The sequence below is a fragment of the Myodes glareolus genome, chromosome 9 (assembly GCF_982192425.1).
Source record: "Myodes glareolus chromosome 9, mMyoGla1.1, whole genome shotgun sequence".
In the NCBI taxonomy this organism is placed as follows: Eukaryota; Metazoa; Chordata; class Mammalia; order Rodentia; family Cricetidae; genus Myodes; species Myodes glareolus.
Window position 1 is genome coordinate 39,500,691 of NC_142034.1, and position 26,443 is coordinate 39,527,133.

Consider the following 26,443-nt stretch of genomic DNA (forward strand, 5'->3'; position numbering starts at 1 on the left):
TTAAATAACTTAGGGTTCTGTTGATGTGAGACGCAATTGCTCCAGCAGCATCAATCTATCTCCAAGAGAGTGCTGAGCACCAAAGACACTCCACTTGGAGCTTGTTTTCTTCCTCCACATGGCAAAGCTGGCCTTTGGGCAAGGAACTGCCCATGCCTCTACCACTGACAAAATACATGGTGACCGGACAGGACAAGCAGGATACAAGAACAAAGACTGTCAAACATGGTAAGACATATCAAACATTGCCAAGACATGGCAAGATAGTCATGAAAATTTTCTTGCCTCTAAAAATGGTCTGTCAATTACTCTAGACCTTAGCCAAAGTTGGTTGCTCCACCATTGCAAATGAGACTTTGGGTGATTGCCCATGTAGCCAGTTGTCTCTGTCATTTATTGCACATTTCAGAAGCTGCTTGATTGTACTTCCTGCCTGCTCAAGTAATATTTTCTCCCTTCACAGGTCTTCGATGGGGTTGAAGACTAGTCATAATTATGTTTCTCTTATGACTTAGCCAAGCCATTTCTAATACAAGACTTAGACTCCTTAGGATAGAATAATTATTGAAACATTTAGCATATGTTTCTTGCTTGATATTGTTTATGCTGGTTGTAATTCTAATTATTATACCTGATGCTTGTTCTTATTGTATGTAGTTTTGTATTAGGCTTAAAACTGTTTTATTTAAACAAAAGGGGAAAGTACTGTAGGAACTCTTTCAGTCAGTAACCTTTAACATACCAGCCTACTTGGGCGTGGCCTCTCATACCATAAATGCCCATGTAAAGAGCTCACTTGTTCACTCTCTCCTGGCTGCTGGATTTGGTTCCTGTTCTCATTTGTGCAGAGGACTGTGATCTGTGAGTCTACCCCTAAATAAATAACCCTTTATTATACTCGATTCTGAGCTAGTATAGCATTATTTTATAGCATCCATCTTCAGAGTGAGAGCAAATGCTTTCCTCTCTTTGAGATGGAAGGAGGGCTTTAAGTTGCTGGGAGAGAACCCATTATGCTTGTTCTGAGGCTGGCTAGTGAGGCAAGAAGACGGAGGTCATGAGGGCTATGTATGGCAGACTTGTGTGACTCTCCAGAGTCTCTTGAGGATTCCCTATTCTCTTAGAGACCTGACTGTGTTGCATAAGAAAACATGGCTCCCAGAGGAGAGGAGCTGCACTCTAGAGGAAGAAAGAAATCAACCCCTATGGAACTTTGTAATTTAGAAGATGTGAACTTTGCTTTTCGAAGGGAAATGCACAGTGCCAACCCAGAAGCGAAAGAGAAAGTGTGGTCTAGGCTTGGGGAGTTTGCGTCTGTTCCACAGAAAGCAGATCCTTCCACTCCTGGCCACCCTTTCTGTGCTTTCTTACCAACCTGCAACTATGGCAGAAGAAGGATATCTGAATATCATCCTTTTCCCACCAAAAATTGGACACCCTGAGAAAATAACTCCAAACTCAATGCTATAATTTAAGAAGGAAAGCTGGTAAATTAGACCCAGGGTTCCAGGACTTCAGTGAACTTTGCTTCTGTCATGGAATTTGGTGAGCTCTGCCTTGGTTTTTAAGGACTGTGTCCCAGACGTGTGCCTGAAAGTAGTGGGTATGGACCATAGTCAGTTTTGAAAGCTGTGGTCTCGAACTCAATGGCCAGGGTTCCACGCTAGCACTTAGCTCCTCTAAGAGTTTGCACAGGCTTTTTCTTTTGGTCCACCAACTGTTACCATTCATGTAGGCACCACCCCTACAGGTTCCATGGTGGACGGGAGACTGTGGTGGGTGTGAGACAGATACATGCGGAGAGAGCTTGGATATAGAGTTTATTTACTGGGGGTGGGAGGGAGAAGAAGAGAGAGATAAAGAGAAGAAAGAAGGAGAGAAGAGGGAGAAGAGAGAGAGGCAGAAGCTCCCTCTCCAGAAGAAGGCGGGAGAAGGGGAGTATGGGGAGGTGGAAGGCAGGGTGATATTCTTGTCTCTGCAGGAAGGGGGAGATTGGGCGTGGGTGGGGCTTGTTTTTTAAAGGGATAGGGTATCCAGGTGACAGGCCAGGCCAGCAGGTTTACTTTTATAACATTCCCACCTTTCTCTTATTTAAAAAAAAAAAAAGTGGGAAATTAGGCATGACAGGTTGAGGGATTAGGACTTCGGATTCTTAAGACTGCTTCCTGTTTATTTAAGGATGTCTGAGTCTTGGGAAACCTGAGGAGGCTGGGTGAGTCACATCCTGGGGTAGCTGATTACTTTACACCTGTCCAGTGTCTCTTGGACCTGGCAAGGTGTTGGCAGGGTGGAGGACAAGGTTACATTTAGGAAGAAAAAAAACTTTTTCAGGACCAGGGAATTGAGAGGTGTGTTTAAAGGTGGATCCTTCAATTCGGCTCCCTGGAACTCACATGAATTCCTTGAGTTTGTGAAAACATAAGTTTTAGACACATACATTGTATAAACAGCAGCATATTTATGTCAGAACGACTGTGAGAGATGTTTTTGCACAGTGAAAAATATCTTTAGAAAATGACCAAAGAGAATTTAAAATCTTGATCTTGCAGTAGCCGTACCATGAAAGGCAGCACAAGAGAGAAAACTGATAACCTGCATTTGTCCTCAGACCTTCATAATCTTCAGGTTCACACCTTAATAATTTCCATTACTATAGCTTAAAACACCTTTTATTTAGGACATGTTAAGAAATTGTACTCAAATTTGTTTGGTGAGGTTGTCCTTTAAAACTGACTAAACCTCTTAGCTGTCAAACTGCATCAGAGATCTTTGAGAAGGATAAAATTTTACTTCAGTTACTGATTTAACAAATGACAGAGAACTTACTCGATTGGCACCTAGAGCCACTCCTCAGGGTTCTCCATGGTTGTTGAGAGCAGGTACATCAGGTCTGTATTTTTCTTCTGCTGTTTAGCGCAGGGCCTACCAGGTTTTAGAAGATCCTGTGGGTTAGGAGTCTGTAGGAAGGTAAACCTACCTTGGCCTGAGCAGCTAGGCAGTTGATTCCACTTCTTTATCCACTGTCTGGAGATCTTCAGGAGTTTAGATGAAAGGCAGTTTAACCCAGTGGTTAGCACTTTCACTTGATGAAGAAAATTGTGGTTGGCCATTGTTGTGTGCCCATTTGTTTTCTGTTCTCTTTGGAAGAGATGGGTTGCTGCTGCTAGGAGTGAATCAGTCTCTTCTTTATGAAAAGTCTTTTAATAATTAAACATTTAAATGCCATATTCCCCAGATCTTTGAGCACTGGAAGGCTATCTACTAGGTATAGAAAAGTGATAATTACTGTATAGAATCTGTCTGGAGAGCTTAGCCCAAGCTTGACAGTACTGGTTTTTAACTGAACAGGTGAGATTTTTAATTGTGAAAGACAAAGAAGAAAAAACTGTTTGCAATAGAAGTTTACAATAGGGGGAAACAGAGTTGGATTCCATATGTATTTTAAAACAGAGTTGGATTACATACATGGTATGTTGTAACAGATGTAAAAGTACATACTAATTTAAAGTATTTGAGATTTATTGCTTTCTTAATCTGTAATGAGATACAATGAACAGAGTTCAATAGGACTGGGACTACTTAAAACGTTTTTTTTAACATTAAGTCCATGCACATTTGCACACAGTTGAATTAAAGTTTTATACACATATACACACAGCGTTAAAGCTAACTTACTTTAACACAGAAAGTTAACTCAAAAGTCACATGCATACACACACACACACACACACACACACACACACATACACACACACACACCTGCTCAAGTCTGGCTACTTCCTGCGGGCATGGGGTGACATGGGAGAGGGGAGAGCTGGGAGTTGGTCGGCTCATGCTCAGTGAGAGGTGTGACTGTAGTGGCATCTGGTTTACTGTCATCCTGGAGACCTCAGGCAGCTGTTCCTTGAGGTAGATGGAAAGGCAGGTGGCTAGGAGAAAAAATATATTGTTATTGCTGGCCCTATAAATGGGACTAGCCATGGGAAGAGTCATTAACTGTCAGACAGAATGGGACAGAGAAGTGTCCTGGTTGTACAGGTGAGGCTTGGGTGAATAAGTGATATACCATAGCAGATATGCCAATTTTAAAACCAAATTTTAGTTGGCAGATGTCCTTTTGAGCCAGGAGAGTTGGAATCACTGGTGAAGTCCCTGGAGCTGGTGCAGGTGTTGGTGCTAACTGGAGGGCCCTTTGTAGGTTGGTCTTGGTCCAGACAGCAGGAGTGGCATGAAAAATGTGCTTGAAAATGGGTGGGGTTAAAATAGGCTCTGGAGAATATTAGTTTTTGTTGTTGTTGTTGTTTGTTTGTTTGTTTGTTTATTACCAGACCTGATTTTTGATACAGCAGCAGAACTTTTTTCAGGAACCTGCAGGTATCTGTAAGGTAAATGGAACAGGAACATTTTAGAAGACAATTAGAGAGAATTGACAACTTTGGACTTTTGAAGATACACCTGAAACCTGTTAATCCTGGACCATGAAACCTGTGAAAGAGGCACACCTGTCTGTATTTTAGCAGAAAACTTGACAAATGAAGTAATGAGCTACCAGTACCTTAAGTCATCAAATGCCACTAGACAGATCTGGGAGGGATAAATGAGCAGAAATGAGACAGGTTTTTTGCTATGCGGGCAATCCCAAGTCCCTCCTTAGTCTTTGGAACACCAGCCTTAGAAGCAGTACAAGAGGCCCAAAGATTTTCCTGTGGTGGAGATATTTAGTCTACCTGTCTTGACAGGATGAGACGGTCAATTCCCGGTGTAGCATCCAGGTGGAAGGCTGCTTTTTGTTGTGTGGGTGGCTTTGCCATACCCAAAGGCAAGCCTTGAGGCAGAAGGTCTTCTGTAACCATGCATCTTCTTGGAGGAGCTACAGGATGCTGCAGGAGCTGGCATGTCTCTGTGTTAGAAGCTCTTTTGTTAAACACCATACTCTCAGATCTGTAAAGGCACTTGAGAACTGGGTACCATTACCTGTTAGTTATATTTAAATTAGACATATAAGTTAAATTTAGACATGTATTTTACCCAATTAGTTACTGCTTACTAATGGTAGTAAATGTAAGAAGATTAAAAGGAATATTTTAATAAGTCAGAGAATACGAGCACACATGGGTACTCTTAACCCCAAATGGCATTTGGTGCGGGAGAATTATCTGTATTCTGTCAATCATACTTTAATAAAACGTTGATTGGCCAGGCAGGAAGTATAGGTGGGTCAACCAGACAGGAAGTAGAGGATTTTTTTAGAACTGTTGTAACCTGGAGTTATAAGTTTTACAGATCTTAAAACACGTACACATACACACAGAGATACTATGGAAACAAATACACATACATTGACAGACATAAAAGCATAGTGTGGCCACATTATTTTAACAGACAAATAAAACGTTTTTTAGGAACCTGTGTCAGCTGGCCAACTTAAAAATCAAACAAAAACAAGCATACTGTGGCCACATTATTTATACACATATTTTAACAGATGAACAAAACTTTTTCCAGGAAACTGTGTCAGCTGACCAATTTAAAAATCCTGGAGTAGGTTGCAGAAGCCAGGTGAGCACATAAGTGTCTCATTGAGGGCCAGATCAGCAGTTGCTGTCGCGGAGAACAGAAACACAACACTAGAAGGAATACCTATGCAGCTCAGAGTGGGAGGGCAAGGAAAAGGATCCCTTGCAGGGAGATCCCCAGCATGACCAGATCACCTTCCAGGAATGAGAGAGAGGCAGGAATACAGAGATGCAGACAAACAGCAAACAGTGAGAGAAGGGCAGCAGAGGTACAATGTGCAGAGGGTGACCAGGAGGTGGATTGCAGCATGGCAGGGTAGGGAGGGGCAGTAGGAAGGTGGGGAGAAGCGGGAGGGTGGACAGGGGGAGAAATGAGAGGAATGTTGACCACTGAATAGAACATGTGGCCCCATAGAAGGGGATTGAATAGACAGGGTTGGGGGAGGAACCAGTGTCTCCAGCAGCATGGTCAGGGCAGAACTGCTTTTTTTTTTTTTTTTTTTTTTCTAGTTTCCCCCTCTCCTCGCAGAATTGCTTTTGAGTCCCGATTACCAGATAGGCGGGAATCAGGAAGCACTGTGACCCTAGTCAACAAGACCAGTGCTGTGAGACACTGGCTACTGAGGGAAGGGTAGGAACCCAGTACTCAGATGGGCATATGGGAGTTCTGTTCACTTGTTCCCAAGCCAGCAAAAAAGTTTTCAGGGTCACAGAGGATGGAAAATTCAAAAATTTCCTCTGGTGGCCATCGTGTCCCATTGTCAAGGGCATATTGAGGCCATGCATTACTATACAGAGAAATCAGACATTCAGGACATATGGTGTCAGACAGTCCCAATTTAAAAAGAATTTGTTAAAGGCAGCCCAAAGGTGACTGAGGATCTGGTTTTGAATTGCAAATATTCATTTCACAAGTCTATGCCAGGACCTGAAGCCTAGCACAAAACAACAACAACAACAACAAAACCAGGGATGTGGGATATTCCCTTGAACAGAATGTCTTCTGAAAAAGAGGTTACTTTGGACAAGGAAGGTCCTTGTTCCAGTAACAGGTTGGGGGCCTGGTACAGCCACGTGTTTGGCAGGACACCCTGAAAATCTCAGGAGGCCCTGAGCCTCTAAGGCAATGACTTGGAAAGACAGCTTACCCAGCCGAAAGCTGATCTTAGCCTGGAGGGGAGCAGATTGGGGAGAAGGGTGATTTCCCACTATGTGTCCCCAGGCTGCTGGGGGAAGTCCCTCAGTGGGACCGCCAGATAAAAAGTTTCTGCACCCCAATAAGCCGATGCAATAATCTAAATCATACCAAATCAAAACAGATTAGAAAAAGCCCAGGTTTAGTGGATACAATACTCCCAGATGGTTTTCCAGGCCCCCAGAGAGGAGACGGGAAAGGAAGACCAGAAAATCACATGTCTGTTTTCTGGGGGACAGTTTAAATATCCTGTGGGAATGGTCTTGAGCATCTCTGGGGGAGGGGTCATCATTTTACCAGCTTTCTGAGATGCAGCAGGGTTTGGAGAGGATGAAGGAGCTTCCATCCAAATAATTTCCTTCTGTGTATCTTACTCTCAATATTTTTTGTATATGGCTTCTGGCTCCAGGTATGTCACTCTCTTTCTAGAGGGAAAGTGTTAGTTTGTAATGGATATGGAACCCTGGGCTTGTTTCCCAAATGGTACCCATGTTAGACATGCCTGTGGTAAAGGTGCTAGGGAAACCCCCATTGCATCCTTGAGAAAAACATCAAATAGTATATAGTATTTATATAAGGAGTTTCATCACTCGACAAATTATCTGGGCCTCTAGAAACTTCTCTTGAGTGCATATGATTTGTGGGCTTAGATAATATTAACTTCTTGTATTAGGAGTCACAAATTCAGGCACATCCTCATGTTTCATGAGTATCATCAGTATTGGATTCCTAGAGTCAAATGTTTGGGGGAAAGGTTTGCTTCAGGATTCTATTTCTTTCCTTCTGAAATTTAATTATTTTTGTTTATCTTCTCAGCATTGCAGCCTCCCATTCTAATAGTTCCTTTTGTTCCTGACCCACACCCATGGGTAGCATTGAGGGAATTTATGAGAGCACCTGTGCCCCAAAGGGACATCAGTTGCTATCGCCAGGAGTGGTGGCACATGTCTTCAAGCCCAACAGCTGGAATGCATGGCCAGCTGGATGTCTGTGAGTTAGAGGCCAGTCTGCTCTACATAGTGAGTTCCAGGCCAGACAAGGCAACACAGCAAGGTCCTTTCTCAAAATACATAAAGAAAAATAATAAAAATAGAATATAAATAAATAAAAAATGTCTGTAGATGTGCTTAGTATTCTCGTGCCTCAGTCAGGATGATGCCAGATACTCATAATTACCCTGATCATCTGGAAACCATCTTTAATCTCAGCTGTGATGATATTATAAAGCACTGATGCATTCATATGAACATGAAATTAAGCAGCAGTTTGCAGGCGGGGGTGGCACAGAGGTTCGGAGGGCTTGCTGTGCTTGCAGAGGATGTGGGTTTTGTTCCCAGCAGGGTGGCTCACCACCATCCCTACTGCAGTTCCAGAAGATCCCTCTTCAGAACTTCAAGGTCACTGGGCACATGTGTGTTACACATACACATACACAGGTGAACATTCACAAGGCCCTTTGATCAACTGGAGTGTCCAGGGGACATACTCCAGAGTAGACAGCTTGTCAAGCCAGGACATTTGAAAGACTCAAAGTATGTGAACTAACTGATTTGTCATGGTGGGAAGAAACTAGGAAGCAGCCCAGAAGGAAAGTCAGAAGCTCAGAGTCCTAGGACAGAACAGAGCATTCCTAAGCAATGGTACAAAGAAGACTTCACACAAATAGAATGAAAAAAATGTTCTGAGGAAAACGAAAAGAGAAAAATCAAAACCCCAGAGCATAGAAGCAACACCAGGAGGGAGATGGGGACTGGGGAACCCCTGCATTAAAGGAAGGAACGTCTGTGGCGTGTCCCATGGAGAATGCTCACCTCACAAATGCAAGCCCTGAGTGTCATCTCAACCACTGTGGGGAGTGGAGACCATGGGACACGCTCACACTCCAGTGAATCAAGCCATTCCTAGAGAGACAAATCTCAGACATTTCCTCTCGGTTGTGTTTCCTAGAGTTTATAGATTATACATCCATAAAATCATGAGTGTGTATAAGACAGGAAAGAAGAGGTGAAATTACGTAAGTGGGCATAGGGGACAGATGGGATAGGGACAGCAAAGAAATGCCAGATAGGAGAACAGACTCAGTGTGTAGCCTTCACCTAAACTAAATGCCCTTTTGTAGGGCTTGATAAGTTGACTCGGTGCCTAAAATCCCTTGTATCTCTTACAGATTCTCAGTACACATGAGGGGGCTCAAAACCAGAAATAAATCCAGCCTCAGGGATTCAACACCCTCTTCTGACCTCCATTCACAATGCGGAGAATGATGAACATGCAGAATGCTCCCTCCCTCCTTCCCTCCCCACCCCCCTCTGGTTTATTGAAACAGGGTCTCTCTTCATAATATCCCTGGTGTCCTGAAACTGACTTTGTAAACCAAGCTGGCCTCGAACTCGGAGATCCTCCTGCCTCTGCCTTCCAAATGCTGGGGATAAAGGAATGTGACACCACTTCCCAGCACAATGGAGTTTCTTAATTTTAAACAATTTTTAAAAATTATATATAATCGTGACAACAAATTGAAATTTTACTAAGCATACAAGTTATTGTAGTCTGTTCAACATAGTCCAACAGTCCCTAAACAAAACATCAAGTCAGACCTTCACACTGACTCATGCAGAGCAGCTCAGGTGCTTGTGCTGTGTGTTCTGTAAAGCAGAGCTGGCTCTCACTGGTTGGCTCCTTCTCTAATGGCTCTGTCTGTTTTACAGGAAAGGATTTCATCTGGGAAACAGAACAAGTACTCAGAAAATGAGCATCAATGTTGACCAGGAGACGGACTATGCCGAACTGGTTCTGTCTGTAGGAGAAATCACACTGGGAGAGAAGAATAGAAGGACAATGAAAAATAAAGAACTGAAAGCAAGAGAGGCCCACAGTATCTCACAGGCTGTGTGCGCTCTGCTGAATTCTGGAGGGGGCGTGGTCAAGGCTCGCGTTAAGAATTCAAATTGCAGCTTCATCAGAGATGGAATAGGACTGGACTTGGAAAATTCTTTTCATGAAATTCTTCCATTTCCTCAGAAATACCTAGACTACATGCAGAACAAGGGGTACTTTTTAATTTTTGTGAAACCATGGATCCCGGATATCTCTGGTCAGTGTGTACTCACCTTGAAAACCAATCTCTATGTGAGAAATTTGTCAACTTCATATGAACTGAAAGGTCCTGATGCAGTGCAGTTCCTCAAAGCCAAGAAAGACTCTGAAGGGAGGTCATGTTCAAGACAGAGCTTGCCTAGATTATGTGACTCTGATGCATTACGACATGGAAGTCTACACACATTTTTTAACATAGAAAAGTTGACCCTGGAAGAGACATCCTGTTTTACTAAATCCAAACATGCAGAAGTTAAAATGTCCCCTAAAGAAAAGATTTTAGAGATTCTTCCTAAAACTGTTTCTGCATTTGCAAACACTGATGGGGGATATTTGTTCATTGGTTTAGATTTGGAAATAGGACAAATAATTGGTTTTGAAGCAGAGAATAGCGATCTTGAGAATCTAGAGAGTGAAATAGAGAAGTGCATCAGACAGCTGCCTGTCGGGCACTTCTGTGAGGAGCAGGAGAAGATACAGTACACATGCAAATTCATCCCAGTCCTCAGACAGGGAGCCGTGTGCTCATATGTGTGTGCACTCAGAGTGGAGAGATTCTGCTGTGCTGTGTTCGCTGCAGAGCCTGAGTCCTGGCACGTGGAAGACAAGGAAGTGAAGAGAATTACCTCAGAGAAATGGATCAAGCTCCAGATGGAAGCCACACCAGGTTTGGGAAGGGAGATTAACAATCATTTTACATTTGGCTAAGGAGGGTTAAAAGATTGCTTTCTGGATCCTGGGCAAATCAATCTCCTCAGGTATCAATAGCTCATTTACTGATCTCTGCTAGGTATTATCCCGAGCTCACAACCTTCTGTTTCTTCTGCCCACTTAGATTCCCTATGGAAAGTATGTTAGCTGCTTTCAGTAACACTATTAGCTGTTTCCTTCACAATGACCAAGTGTGACACAGCCTGCTTCTCCAGTGGCCAGGACTGAAGCAGGAAGAGGAAGGGGTCAAGCCTCATAATGACCTTGAAGGGTCTTGTCCCCTCCCTCAGGGAGTTAAGATGAGATTCCTGCCAAGAAACAGGCCATGGCCAATTTGTAGCCCTACAATTTACAATGGAATCCTGAAAGTGGTCTCCAGGCCTAGCCTCACTGGAGTGTCCGTTTCCATCAGAAAGCCGATCAGCAGAGCCTCTCATGGACGCTGTCCTATCTGCTTCCTGAAGTTCTGCGCATCCACCCAGAGTTGCCTATCGAGTTCTCCCTGCCTCTTTCAGACTATTACTAGCTTGTCTGTCCAAACAAGACAAGCTCCTCCTCCTGCGAAGGCTCCTGGAGCCCACCCCAGGCTCGAATTGCACTGATCCCATTTCTCAGGGTCAACTTTCTGTGTCCCTCATCCTTCACTAACAGTGACAAATGCATTAGAAAAGCAAGCAACGAAAAGGGAATGTCCCTTTGTTTGGGAATTTCAGTGTGCTAGCCCAGCATGTAGTGCCTCATTTCTTTCGACCTGTGGCAACCTGTGCTCCTTTTCAGAACATCAGAACCCCGCCATCTAATCTTCTCCTTAGTCTTTGCTTAACACTCTTATTCCATTCACCCTTTTCTTAAAAGTTCCTCCTTTGTCTCACATTTGCATGTGAAATAAAACTCAGAATGTGTCCTGAAGGAGAGAAACATTCTGGCACTGATCTCACTGGAGGGCCTCACTTGAAACTGGCAGCAGAAATTTCGAAGTCTCTGAAAATGCGAGCATCCCAGCTTCTTCAGAAGCTCTCTCCCTTACCACCCTTCATTCCTTCTTAAAAGAAGCCACATTTGGGGACATTTCCTAGGTGACATAGTGGTTGCCGAGCATCCAGGAAATCCTGTTTCCATCTCCAGTGTTACATAGACTCATGAACTGCTCACGGGGGTGCACGTGTGGCCCAAGGCCCACATAGTGAGTTGTGACCAGCATGGTCTAAATGAATCCTCCTCTCAATTTTAAAAAGCACAAAGTGAAACAGACCCGTTTTATTATTAATACATTCAATTACTATTAGTGGGCTTTTTGCTGTTATGTTTTCTGTAAATGTAGTGTAGAACACTTCACTATCATCAAAGCTTAGTTTTGCAAATTGGATTTGACCTCAAAATCTAACCTCACTATCTGACCCCATTTTCTCTGCGGAAAACACAGTTCAACTGAGACTTTTAATACATGTTGCACTAGTTGGTGAACTGTAACATGAGGGGGCCGGCTTGTTGGGGTTTCCATCCCACCCAGTACCCCATAGCTGGCAAGCCCCAAAGGAAAATCACACATAGGACTCCATAAGGTTATAAACTGATTGACTCATTAGGTCAGGCTTCTTGTTAACTCTTATAACTTATGTTAACCCATTATTCTCATCTATGTTAGCCATAATGGCTCCGTACCTTTCTCAGCTGGACTAGTTACATGTTGCCTCTTCAGTGGTCTGCGCAGGAGAGGCTGAGGAAGTTTCCTCCTCCCTAGCCTTCTCCTATTTTCATTGCCCTGCCTCCACTTCCTGTCTGGTTGACCCACCTATTCTTCCTGCCTGGCCAATCAGCGTTTTATTAAAATACATGATTGACAGAATACAGACAATTCTCCCACACCAGTGAACAGTATGGCTTGTGGGAAATTTAAAATCACCTTTAATGTCTTCTCAGAATTTTCCAAGTTCACCAGGGAAGCCTGGCTACCTTGTGTTCTCTGCTGAGGCACTCTCCCTATCCGTGGAGCTTTGGGAATGTGCTCTGCTCCCTCCTTTGCTCTGTGGAGCCGTCCTGTTTCTCCACACTTTCCTTCTGTCTCATCACCTCTTTGGTGCTTCCTGATGCCTGACTTTTCTGTCTTCAGAATTAGGTCTGTCCTTTGCTTCCCTGACTCTTCACAATAATGAAGTTGCCCAGAGCAGGCTCCTGATGCACCATGTAATGGAAAAGGCATGAATGTGAGTGTTCACCTATTTTCACGATTCTCTCTTGTCAAAACCTGAGTCTCTAAGTCTGCCTTGCACCTGCCCCCTGCTGCTCTTGAATTATTCCTTGGTGTCTTGTGTGTTGACCTACTGGTGATATGAAGAGGGGGACTCACAGGCTGATTGGCAATGGCTCACATAGGACATTCTGGGCATTTTTATTTTTAATTTGGTATATATATATATATATATATATATATATATATATATATTTATTTTTCTAGTGCTGTCTAGAAAGGGGCCACGCCCTCCAGAAGGCCTCCGCATGGAGCTGTGCTCAGAACATGAAAGATATGGGCAGTTACTTCAGACGGAGCTGGACTCACTTCGTCAGGGAAGGCTGATCATCTCTAAGAGCTTGGCTTTAAGTCTGGGCTTGCAGAGGAAGCAGGAAGTCATCTTGGATGTGCTTCATATTTCCCAGGACAGTCTTCTGACCCTGCACAGCTTTGTCCAGGGAGAGGAGGAGCTGGAAGGCGACAGTTCTGTTCTGAGGGACCTGGGCGCTAAGTTAAAGAACGATTGTAAACAAACTGCACTAACTTTAAAGCAGAAGCTGGTGAATCTTGGCGGTTTCACTGGGAAAATAGGTGTTGCGATAAAGATAACGTACTTGGGTCATAGGGCAGTGTCTCTATATGATTCAAGCTCAATAATAAGTTACCCCAGAAAGTATTGTCTGACAACTAAGACAGTAAGGGACCTAGAGAAGGCCCTTATTGAAGTTTTAGGGACAGTGTACCAAGGTTAAACTGTAGTGATCAGTTTACCTCTGAATTTTTAAACACATAGAATTAGATATTTTACTTTTCAAGAAATGTGCTAAATCGTGTTTGATACTGCTTGACACGGAAAGTGGACTATGATGCAATGATATCTTATATTATGTGGTGAAAATGTTCTCTGATTCTATAAAAATATGGAAATTTGTCCTTTAATAACTTTACAAAGTAGAAACCAAATTCTAGGAAAGGGATTGGCTGATAAAGAACACAACAATAAAACAGTGCTTTGAGAACGCGTCCCTCACCTGGGGAAGAGGTCTGCGACTTTAACTTTAGATCTTGGAGAATGGCCCATCCTTTTAATATTCATAGAGAGATCCAGGATAGCCAGGGCTATGAAAAGAGACCATGACTCAAAATAAATAAATAAAGACATACATAAATAATCAAAACACAAAAACGTGTCCAATCTGCATAGCCATCCTTCTTGCTGAGGAAATGCATGGGGCCTCTAATCCTGAAAGACTCTCTTCCTAGAGAAGATTGTGAAGGAAATGAAGAAGACAGTAGAAGGCAATTGTTGGTCACAGTGTTGCTGCTCAGCTGTGTGTGCTCCTGCTGTTAGATCTGTGATTTGTATGTGACAACCCCAGGAAGGACTTTCCACATGTCCCAAATCAGAGGCAAGGCTCAGGATATGCACAAAATAAATGGAGACAGCTTACAGCAGCAGATAGTAAATATGGAGGTTTCCAAAAAGGTCAAAGTCATGAGAAAAGTAAAACAATTGTTCACTGTGTATTAAAGAAAAGCAATGTATCTGTTGATGTAAGACTTCACAAGGTCAACAGGTGTCAGGAATTAGGCCATGCAAGTACTCTCTATGGGGCTATAGCATGAGCTCCAGTAACATCTTTGTAACATTGTTCCCTTCTGAAGTCTTCATAGTATGGTTTATAAGTCAATATTGTTCTTTACTGGTTGATGTGTTGTATGTTTTACATTCCTGTTGTCATATTGTTTGTGCTGTAAATTAACACCTGCAAAACTATTACAGCACGGAGATTACATGGGAGTATTATGTATTAATTTGGAAGGTTGGTGTTTCCTTCATAAAGGAAGCAATGTCCTCGTTGTACGTATTTATTTGTGAAGTGATACCTGCTGAAACTTTTGATGGAGGTCATCAGAAGACGGGTTGACCATGATGAGAATTCCTGACAGGACAGATGGACTGGGTGCACACATATGCAGTTGTTTGCTTGTTTGTGTTTTACTCTTTGATTCTTTGGACTCCACGGGACTCTTTTTGGGGCCTGACACTCAGCTCCCAAATAAATCACATGGACCCAGCTGACAGTACTGACCACTCAAAAAGACTTGGCCCGGCTGACAGCCCAACACAGACACCAACGTGGTGTGGCCTGGACCCTGAACAGCTGTGTGGCCTTTAGTGGCACGCTGGGCCAGTGACATCAACACAGACGCTAGTTGTAGTAGGACAAAGTACCCAGACATGGACCTCTGCAGCAGCCGGGCCAGGATGTCTCTATGGCCCCAGGTGGCAGTGTTGGCCACTCAGATTGGCCTGGCCTCCCTCCATGGCACCATGGTCCTCAGATAACAATATGGCCCAAGGTGGCAGCTCAGACTACAGGCCTCTACATGGCTCTCAGTGGCAATAGGATCCACAGGCATCAACACAGCTCCCCTCAGCTGCCTTAGGGCCTCGAACTGCTGTTTCGCTGTTGGTTTATCGTCTACACCAGAATCTTCTGACATTGTCACTACCACCTGCAACCCCGCTGCCTCACAGTCAGTACCCTGCCACTTAGGCCATATCCTGGTGGGACTTCCCATCCACCAGCCCCTGCTCTGCTGCTGCCACCAAAAGTCGTTTTTAACCAAGTCTCTATTATTCTATCTACCACTAAAGACTCAGGAGTCTGATGTTGGTGTGAAAGTCTGCTAACGCAGAGAGGCCAAGAAGAAACTTGCTGAACTTCCTTTTTGGCTGAAGACCCAGCAAGAAAGAGAGCATCTCTCCAGCCATCCCAAACCAAGAAGGACCACAAGACCTCCAAGTCCCTCCCTACTCCTTCCTGTTCATCAGTATCCATCTTCTTGGCTTCTCCATACTCTATGGCTAATTCCTTTCAAATAATTGATGGTGTGGGGTTAAAGGGGGGTTATTGGTTGATTGTGACTACCCAAATCAAGAAGTCTGGGGGAGGAGCCATCTGTGTTCTCCACCAGCCCAGGTCTAAAAAGGGCCATGCCACCTTGGTTAATTGTGACCACCCACTGTTTGCCTTGCACAGAGGAGGACCTGAATCTGATACCTAAATCCCACATAAAATGCCATGATTACAATTCCAGTGTTGGGGAAGTGGAGACAGGAAGACCCTTCAATGGCCAGCTTAGTCTGATTAGTGATCTCTAAGCCAATGACGCCTGATGTTGTCCTCTGGTCTCTACATACAAGCACAGGCACATGTGAACAAGCATGTGCACACACATGAACACCTCCTCGTTGTGCACACACACACTCAAACATACCACATTAAATTGTAAGAGTGCGTTTTGCAGAGTGCAATTAAACGTGTCAAAGGGGAAAGTGTGTTGTAGAAGGGAGTATTCTCTGTCCTGCTGGTACCCTGGATCATTTTCTCTCTCACTCAATAATTCCCCCAGCTGCTTATTAAATAATCACTCAGAGGCTAATATAGTAAATATAATTGTTTGGCCAATGACTTAGGCCTCTTACTGGCTATCTCTAACTATAAATTAGCCCATTTCTAGTAGTTTATATAAACATGAGGCTCATGGCTTGCCGGTAATGTTCCGACCTATTTTTCCTTTAACAGCGGCATGGCATCATTTGCCTCGCCTTTTCTCTCTGCATCATTGTTTGCACTTTCTGTCTAGCTTTTTTGTGCTAAGCCATTGGCCAAAACAGCTTTATTCATCAACCAATAAAGACAACACATATACAGAAGGACATCCTACATCAATGCTTTTAAAATAACCCCCAAACATCTTGAACCTACCTTTTGCTCAGCTTAGTAACTGATTTTTACAACCTGTCTTTTTAAATTTTTTTATTTTATTGATTTTTATTGAGCTTTACATTTTTCTCTGCTCCCCTCCCTGCCTCTCCCCTCCCATTCAACCCTCCCACAATGTCCCCATGCTCCCAATTTACTCAGAACATCTTGTCTTTTACTACTTCCCATGTAGATTAGATCTATGTATGTCTCTCTTAGAGTCCTCATTGGGATTGGGATTTGTAGGCTGAATTTCTTTGCTTTATGTTTAAAAACCACTTATGAATGACTACAGGTGATACTTGACTTTCTGGGTCTGGGTTACCTCACTCAAAGTGATGTTTTCTAGCTCCATCTATTTGCCTGCAAAATTCATTATGTCATTTTTTTCTGCTGTGTAGTACTCCATTGTGTAAATGTACCACATTTTCCTTATTCATTCTTCGGTTGAGCGGCATTTAGGTTGTTTCCAGGTTCTGTTATGACAAACAATGCTGCTATGAACATAGTTGAGCACACGTCCTTGTGGCACAGTTGAGCATCCTTTGGATATATACCCAAAAGTGGTATTACTGGGTCTTGAGGAAGGTTGCTTCCTAATTTTCTGAGAAATCGCCACAATGATATTCAAAGGGGTTGTACCAGCTTGCATTCCCACCAGCAATGCAGAAGTGTTCCTTTTCCCCACAACCTCTCCAGCATAAGTTGTCATCAGTGTTTTTGATCTTGGCCATTCTTACAGGTATAAGATGAAATCTCAGAGTTGTTTTGATTGCATTTCTCTGCTGACTAAGGATGTTGAACATTTCCTTAAATGGCTTGTAGCCATTTTAGATTCCTCTGATGAGAGTTCTCTATTTAGGTCTGTACTTCATTTTTTTTTTATTGGATTATTTGTCCTTTGGATGGCCAATTTCTTGAGTTCTTTGTATATTTTGGAGATCAGACCTCTGTCTGATGTGGGGTTGGTGAAGATCTTTTCCTATTCTGTAGACTGTCATTTTGTCTTGTTGACCATGTCCTTTGCTTTACAGAAGGTTCTCCGTTTCAGGAGGTCCTATTTAGTAATTGTTTATCTCAGTGTCTGTGCTACTGGGGTAATATTTAGGAAGTGGTTCCCTGTGCCAATGCGTTCAAGTGTACTTCCCACTTTCTCTTCTATGAGATTCAGTGTGGCTGGCTTTATGTTGAGGTCTTTGATCAATTTGAACTTGAGTTTTGTGCATGGTGATAGAAGTGGACCTATTTTCATTCTTCTACATGTTGATATTCAATTATGCCAGCATCATTTGTTATATATGTTTTCTTTTTTTGATTTGATTTTTTTGCTTCTTTGTCAAAAATCAGGTGTTTGAAGGTGTGTGGATTAATACCCAGGTCTTTGATTTGATTCCATTGGTCCTCCTGTCTGTTCTTATGCCAATACCGGGCTGTTTTCAGTACTGTAGCTCTGTAGTAGAGTTTGAAGTCAGAGATTGTGATGCCTCCAGAAGTTCTTTTATTGTACAGCATTGTTTTGGCTATCCTGGGTTTTTTGCTTTTCCATATGAAGTTGAGTACTGTTCTTTCGAGGTCTGTGAAGAATTTTACTAGGATTTTGATGGGCAATGCATTGAATCTGTAAATTTCTTTTGGTAAGATTGCCATTTTTACTATGTTAATTCTGCCTACCCAAGAGTATGAGAGATCTTTCAACTTTCTGGTGTCTTCTTCAATTTCTTTCTTCAAAGATTTAAAGTTCTTGTCATACAAGTCTTCCACTTCTTTGGTTAGAGTTACTCTGAGATATTTTGTGCTATTTGTGGCTATTGTGAAGGGTGTTGACTCTCTGATTTCTTTCTCAGCTTTTTATCATCTGTGTACAGGAGGGCTACTGATTTTTTTAAGTTAATCTTGTATCCTGCTACATTACTGCACATTACACTTATGAGTTGTAGAAGTTCCTTGGTAAAATTTTTGGGGTCGCTTATGTAAACTATCATATCATCAGCAAACAGTGACAATTTGACACAGAGAGGGTGGTATGGTTAACTACAAGCAATTCTCAAATTTCCAGTATGACACCAGCACTGAGGCAGCAGCAAGCTTTTCAAAGACCAGGGAGATCAAAGAACAAAGGACTAGGTTAGGCTTGGAGGTGGGGACACAACCAGAGCTGTACCTAGGAGTGGTCAAGTGACATAGCCCACCCTGGAAGACCTCACAGTGGGGAGGGTCTTCCTCAGATGACTGTAGACTGCCTCATCACACACACAGGAGGCTGACTGGAAGAACATATGAGCCCCAGACTTCAAACAACTCAGCTAGGCAACCCCAGAACTCATGGGAAAGTGACCACTTCATTAGAGCCTACTCAAGCCCCAACCCTAAAGGGGTTATGCCCTTTCCATTTCTCCCTTTCAGCCCAGGTACAGTCTAGTGGCTCTGGGATCATATGGGGGTCGTCAGTACAGTCATTGTCTATCAGGGGACCCTTGTTTGTTTCTGTTCCTACTTGGACCATTGGCTTTTGGAGATTTCATAGCTCATTTTGACAAAGTACAGGCTGTGGAGGACTTGGGTGAGCTGTGGGTGAGGCAAATGCTTTTGTCTGCTTAGGGTGGAGGGAGAGTTTAATCTCAGGCTCTGCTGTGTCTGAGCCAGAACTAGTGAGGCAGACAGCAGAGGGTGTGGGTGGTCTCCAGAGCCTCTGGAGCCTTCCTTGTTCTCTTGGAGATCTGACCCTGTGGGGAGTTGGGTAACTATGTCCAGCAGGCAGGCAGGAACTGCATTCTAGATGAAGAAAGAAGGAAGTACACTAGAGCCAGAGAAGCTTACACTGCTCTCCTAAACCAAAGGCAGAGCACCTTAGAGGAGCCCAAAGAGGGCTCCAGGGCTCACTGTTCTCCAGAGGTAGCTCCTGCTCCTGTCCCAGGGGGTTTTCCTGCCAGTCTGCAGTGCTGGCATCAGAATGCCACATTCTTCCCCGCTGAAGACAGCTAACAAGACACCGTAAATCCCAAGTCAAAGTCTCAGGGAATTTTCTCCAGTGCACAACACAATTTGGGAGTGGATTTAGGGTTGGAGAATCTGATTTGTAAACCACAGCTAAAGCTCCCAGGAGGTTAATGAATTTACATGCCTGGATTTGTGGTTCGCCTGACCTGTGTCTTTCTGAAGGATTGAGTCCCAGATACATGCCGAAAAGAAGTGAATTTTGAACCATTGAAAATTTACCATAGTCACAGGTTTAGGAGTGAGATGGTCAGTGCCCCAGGCTAGCCCAGAACACCTTTAAATATGACTGTACTGTCTCCCCCTTGAGGTCCAAATTTCCTGGGGATGTGAGAATTGTGCTTTGGGACTTGGGTGTGAGATGAGACTCTGTCTCCTTTCCATATGGAGAGCGAACCATGGGTGCTGGCTTAGAACTGGGCCTGACAAGGAGATGCTGGACAGGTGGGGCTGGGAAGGAATGAGGAACTGACTGCTCAGCAGTGCAAAGAACAGGGTGGAGTCACGACTACTGACTGGGCAGAAACGAAACTTCTCCCTTTTCAGAAACGAAACTGCTCCCTTCTCAGAAACGAAACTTCTCCCTTCTCAGAAACGAAACTGCTCCCTTCTCAGCAGTACAGGCTGCTTTAGTTCCTGTTTATGATGGTTGTTGTTTTGCTGTAGTATTTTAGAGGGGAAGGAGGCAGACAGGGTCTGGGTGTGTAGCCCAGGCTGAATGCTCACTGTTCATTTTCTCCATGTCTCAAGCTCACAGAGCCCACATCAGCCTCACAGGGTCAGCACCATGCTAGGCTCCTTGCAGCCTTTTGGGTGCAGATGAAGAACTTTTACAAGGTGTTAGGGAAAATGTGCTCACCTCTGGGCGCCTCAGTCACACCTGTCCCCTCTTTCTGTGATTTTATTACCAACATTCAATTGTGACAGAGTAAGGTATCTGAATGTCATTCTCTTTGCTTCCAAAGGTAGCTGACTAGATACCCTGAACCCCAAGTTCTCTTCTGAGAGAATTTCCCCCAGAGACAGTGCTATAATTCGAGAAGGAACTACCTGGTTAATTAGACCCAGGGGTCCCCCTCTTTGTCTGCCAACACTGGGATGTTAGGCACATGCAGTAACTCTCAGCTTTCCGTGTGGGTGCTGGCAATCCAAACTCAGGTCCTCAAGCTTGCAAAACAAGCCCTTTATCTACAGAGTCACCTCCCCGGCCAGAGACCTTAATGTGACTTCATGCTGAGGCAGAGGATGGGGACTTGGCCAGGTATGGAGTGCTAGTTTCTTTCCTTGCTGACCCATTTTCACCCAAAGCTCACGAGGCTTATGAAAATCAGGAAATTATGGCCCATGCAAAAGTAGACAACAAATGGTCAGGAACTCCTTCTGAGAGAGCCAAGACCCTAGACAGCAGATGAAGTCATTCAGACACTTGAGGTGATGTACACTTGCAGAAAATGAGATTGGAACTTTTCCCACAGCACATAATAATATGAACATAAAGTTGAACATTTATTACTTCAAAGAGAGAAAGACAGAAACAGAAAAAGGGAGAAAGGACAGAAAACACATGTGCACACGCTAAGAGAGGAAACAGAAAGAGGCCATGATGGCGATGAGAGGTCAAAAGTCGCTGGGAGTGGGCGTGACTTGCCCCTTAAAGGGACCAGAGATCAGAAGGAATAACATTCCCAGATCCTTTTTATAATAAAAAGCAGGTAATATTCCTTATAAAAAATTGCTGGCGTGCCCCCCGAGCGGCCTGCCCAAGATCCCTAGGCAGCAGGCTCGCAGAGCAGTCACAAGCCAGGCAGAGGCTGCCAGAGCGGTGCAGATTCCCCACAGCGAGCGGCAGAGCAGTGGCTCATCCCAGACAGGCTGGTACTGCCATGCAGCCGGCCGGGAGAGTCATCCAAGCGGGTGGGTGAGCAGGCAGCAGATGAAAGGCTTACAAGACATAGTAAATAGACATAAAGCTGAACATAAAGCTGAACATTTATTACTTAAAGGAGAGAGAGAGAGACAGAGACAGAGACAGAGATACAGAGAGACACGTGTGCACATCCCAAGAGAGAGGACAGAAAAGAATGTGTGATCCAAGATGGCAGGGAGAGGTCAGGGGTCACTGGGAGTGGGCGTGGCTTGTCCCTTAAAGGGACCAGAGACCAAAGGAATAACACATAACATAAGCAGAATACAAAATGAATTAATCATATCAATGTAAGACCATAAAAAATGTAAGAAATTGAAAAACTACTAAAAGAAGGCTTAGAAGAAAAGTTCTATGACATTGGTTTTGGTAAAGGTCATTGGATGTTGCCTTGAGTGGTTCTACTATCAACTGGACAGAACCTAGAATTATCTGGGAAAAGTACATCTGATGGAGGAGGGTTAACTGTCTATGTGTTACTTTCATTGGTTAATAAAGAAATTGTCTTAGCCTTTTTGATAGGTCAGCCCTTAGGTGGGTGGAGTAGACAAAACAGAATTGTGGGAGAAAGAAAGCAGAGGCAATCAGTCGCCATTACTCTCATCTCCGAGACAGCCGCAGGTTAGAATCCTCCTGGTAAGCCACCACCTCGTAGTGCTACACCGATTATTAGAAATGGGTTAGATAAATATGTAAGAGTTAGCCAATAAGAGGCTACAGATAATGGGCCAGGCAGTGTTTAAAAGAATACGGTTTCCGTGTAATTATTTCGGGTAAAGCTAGCCGGGCAGGCGGTGGGAAGCGGCCCGCCGTTCATTCTACATACATCAACTGAAGGATCATCAATATCTGATTGACTGTGGGCACGTGTGTAAGATTGTGTTGATAATTGATGTAGGAGGGCCCAGACCACTTTAGGCAGCCCCATTCCCTAGGCAGGGAGACTACAACAACATAAGAAAGCTAGCCGGTCAGCTCCACCCACATGATTCCTGGTATATTTCCTAGACTGTGAAGTGAGTTCTTCAGTCAAGGTAATGTTGTGTGGAACAGCAAGCAGGCCTCCTTCAAGTTCCTGCTCTGACATCCCTCAGTGGTGGGTGGTGATGTGGAATTATTTGCAATAAACCAGCTCTATCCCAAAGTTACTTTGGTCCGGATATTTGTCACAGGAACAGAGAGAAAATCAATGCAGATGTTTCCTAAAGCACAATAAAAAAAATTTACCAATGTTGATCTGAGATTTTATCAAACTGTAATATTTCTGCAAAACATAGCAGACAATCCACAGAGGGAGAAAAGGTTTACAACACACAGTCTGATAAAGGGTTAATACCCAAGGAGATAATAAACTTAGTCAAAGATAAACAAATAGCCTAATTGCAAAATGGACAGAATGGATACTAATCACAAAACTTTGAAAGCTGGGATGGAGAGAGGGCTCAGTGGTGAGGAACTCTGGCTGCTCTTCCAGAACACCAGAATTCAATACCCAGCACCCATATGGAGCTTACAACCACCTGAAACTCCAGTTCCAAGGGATCCGGTGCCCTCTTCTGGCCTCAGGGCTACTGCATGCACATGGTCCCCAGACATAATTTCAGAAAAAACACAAGTAGGCATAAAATAAATAAGTCTAAAAAAAAAATGTGTAACTAAAGCCTTTGTTACACAAAAGGCAAGAACCACACAGATTCCAATAAGGGCTTACTTAGAGAAGACTGAAGACAATATTTAGGACTGGAAAAGAGATAAGTGAAAATTAAATTAGAATTGAAAATGCAAAGGGCTTAACTATACTTGTAACGCCACATCTGAAAACTCAGTAGGCAAATAAGCTCAGCCAATGAATGCAAAAGCTGAAAATAAAATAAAATAAAATAAAATACCCATTTCTCCTCCTGAAAAGTGACCAGCGCTGTGAAAAATATGTAGTCAAGGATGGTGCTGTTGGCTTCACAGTACAGAATTTGCTGTCTCCTGTTAGGTCTCATTCTAAAGGCTCTGTCTGTTTTACAGGAAAGAAATTTAGGTTGAAAATGCAAACGCTGCTGGGGACATGGCCATCACCATTGATCTGGAAACAGACTATGCTAAGCTGGTTCTAAAGGTGGGAGCAATCACACTTGGGGAGAAGAATAGAAAGAAAATGAAGAACCAACCCCTCAGAAAACAGGAGAATGAAACCATCTCTCGAGCTGTGTGTGCCCTCCTGAACTCTGGAGGTGGGGTGATCAGGGCTAAAATTGAAAACGAAAATTTTAGCCTTCTCAGGGATGGAGTGGGACGGGATTTGGAAGCCGCTTTTTGTAAATGTCTGCCGTTTGTGGGGAGGCATCTGGACTTCATGGAGCATGGAGGCTACTTTAATATCTTCGTGAAACCATGGAGTCTGGATGTCTTTGGGCTGCCGATTGGCGCCCTGAGAACCAATTTGTACATTAGAAACATGTCGTCTTCGATGGAAGTGAATGCTGCTGCTGCTCTCGAGTTCCTCCAAGACCTGGAGGAGGTGGGAGGGAGATCCTGTGTCAGACCAGAGCCGCCTGCAAGCAGAGCCTGCCCTGGAGTAGAAGAAGAGAGTGACCTGGAGGACCTGGCTGCTGCGGTTTTTAACAAGACACAATTTCGGCACCAGGAAGACTTCCCCTTCACCAGATCCACCTATGTTGAAGTTACATTGCTTTCTGTGAAACAGCTGCGAAAATGCGTCAAAGAGCTCATCCCTCGAACTGTGTCCGCGTTTGCAAACACTGACGGGGGATATTTGTTCATTGGTCTGGATGGAAACAATCGGCAAATAATTGGTTTTGAAGCAGAGAATAGCGATCTTGAGAATCTTGAGAGTGAAATAGAGGAGTGCATCAGACAGCTGCCTGTCACTCACTTCTGTGAGGAGCAGAAGAAGATACAGTACACATGCAAATTCATCCCCGTCCTCAGACAGGGAGCCGTGTGCTCATATGTGTGTGCACTCAGAGTGGAGAGATTCTGCTGTGCTGTGTTTGCTGCAGAGCCTGAGTCCTGGCACGTGGAAGACAGCTGTGTGAAGAGGTTTACCACTGAGGAATGGGTCAAGAGTCTGATGGATGACAAGTAAGGCTCTGGCGCCACTGGTGACTTCATGCATGCCCACTGGTCATGTGTTAGCTGAGGTTCTCAAGGAACACTTAGAGCCTGCAACAATGACATCCTTTAGGCCTGTCACAGCTGAAGGACTTCATGGCTACAAGAGGGCCACGCCTACAAGTCCCTGAAGCTGTGTAACTGGAGATGACCCCACAGCAGACGTCTACTGCCAACCAACTATTTCCTGCTGTGGACTTCAATTGACCAAAGGAAATGCCTTCATAAGATCAGGCTTCAGCCAAGCCTACAGCCATTTGCTTCTCCCTTCCTTCCTTCCTTCCTTCCTTCCTTCCTTCCTTCCTTCCTTCCTTCCTTCCTTCCTTTCCTTTTTTCTTTCTTTCTTCTTTCCTTCCTTCCTTTCTTCCATTCTCTTTTCTTTTCTTTCTTTCCTTTTCTTTTGTTTGACTTTTATTTGATTTTTTTGTGAATTGCACCCCAATTCTACTCACCTCCCCATCCCTTCATAAGCATCGTTTGCCTTTTCATCATCCCTTGCAAAAGAAAAAAGAAGCCTAAATAAAGATGAAAACAATAATCTCGCCATGGAAGCTGTGCTGTGTCACTGTGTGTCCACAGTATACCCCTTTTCACAAACATCTTTACTTGAAAATGTTTTTTACAATAAGTTGTTGGTCTGGTTCTAGGATTCTGGCCTCTGTCACACTATCAATATTGGACGCTCCCCTGGACCCTTTTCTGATACCCAATTGTTGTCCTGTGTCATGGAGATCCTGCAGCTATGCTTCTACAGTACCAGCCCCTTCCCGTGTTCCAGCAGTTTATGAATAGGTTAGATGCTGGGATGAGCCAACTCAAAACTCTGCGTCTTGGCCTGGGTGGCAACTGAATAGGTCAACCAGCCCACTTCTACACCCGTGCCACCCAGATCAGCTCTCCACACTGCCCCTGTGAGTGCCCAGGCCAGCTCACCTGGGTGTCACAGCTAGTAAGGGGCAGAGCTAGCTTTTAGACTCTACTACCCAGGAGAGCAGTATAGGATATTTCCTAAACTAGTGATTGAAATAAGAGAGCCCAACCTCTGCATAGGCTCCTCCCTCCAGGTTCCTACACGGTTTGAGTTCTTGTCCAGGCTTCCTTCAAGGCCGATGACACTGTGGAAGTGTAAGGCAAATAAACCATTTTCTCCAACTCCTGCTTTATGGTCATGGAGTCAACGGAGCAATAGAAACCCTAAGACACATGCTTAGTGTAAAGTCTGTGAGAAATTCTTACTGTAGCCACTGGCAGTGCTCTCAGCGGTGCACGTGGTTTCATGGGGGAGGGGGTTAGGCCATGGGAGGTGGAGGTGTGGGGAAGACTGACAGGAGCAGGTATTTGTTTGTTTGCTTGCTTGCTTGATGAGACAGGGTTTCTCTGTGTATCCCTATCTGTTCTGAAACTCAATCTGTAGACCAGACTTGTAGGTGATAATAATAAATTGACACATCTAGCCCACAATGGAGCATAATAAAAGTCTTTTTATTTAAGGGTAGACTGACAGATCAGCAATCCTAAGCACAAGTCGGGAACAGGAACCAAATCCAGTAGCCAAGGTGCTGTGCACATTTCTATATCTGTTTATATAATACCTGTGGCCATGGTCCAGAGTGTTCTAGGATCTTAATGGCTATTGGCTGAAGGAGTCCCCACAGCATCTTCTCCTTTTGTCTAAATAAGAGAGTTCTAAACACAATACAAAAGTATATACAATAAGAATAGGTATCAAGTATAAAAATTAGAATTACAGGGGGCTGGAGAGATGGCTCAGAGGTTAAGAGCACTGCCTGCTCTTCCAAAGGTCCTGAGTTCAATTCCCAGCAACCACATGGTGGCTCACAACCATCTGTAATGAGGTCTGGCGCCCTCTTCTGGCCT

General features: G+C 43.9%; 2 protein-coding genes and 1 pseudogene across 4 annotated transcripts; 2 read left to right on the forward strand and 1 right to left on the reverse strand.

The window, feature by feature from the left end:
- The window catches only part of LOC148120837 (golgin subfamily A member 5 pseudogene), a 107,073-nt pseudogene that overhangs the window by 3,594 nt on the left and 77,036 nt on the right, over window positions 1-26,443 (reverse strand).
- Window positions 760-23,595, forward strand: LOC148120838 (schlafen family member 2-like). 3 transcript variants are annotated; one of them, XM_087910189.1, is made up of 3 exons: window positions 760-861; window positions 9,420-10,474; window positions 23,459-23,595. In XM_087910189.1, exons 2-3 carry the CDS (start codon window positions 9,460-9,462, stop codon window positions 23,545-23,547), a joined length of 1,104 nt encoding a protein of 367 aa, XP_087766315.1. In that variant the 5' UTR covers window positions 760-861; window positions 9,420-9,459; the 3' UTR covers window positions 23,548-23,595. The 3 variants fall into 3 exon arrangements, with proteins under 3 accessions (XP_087766315.1, XP_087766313.1, XP_087766314.1); XM_087910187.1 differs by lacking the exon at window positions 23,459-23,595 and adding an exon at window positions 12,974-16,094; XM_087910188.1 differs by lacking the exon at window positions 23,459-23,595 and adding an exon at window positions 12,629-12,891.
- Window positions 23,499-25,109, forward strand: LOC148120839 (schlafen family member 2-like). The gene has a single exon (XM_087910195.1). The coding sequence runs from the start codon at window positions 23,499-23,501 to the stop codon at window positions 24,537-24,539; it is 1,041 nt and encodes a 346-aa protein (XP_087766321.1). The 3' UTR covers window positions 24,540-25,109.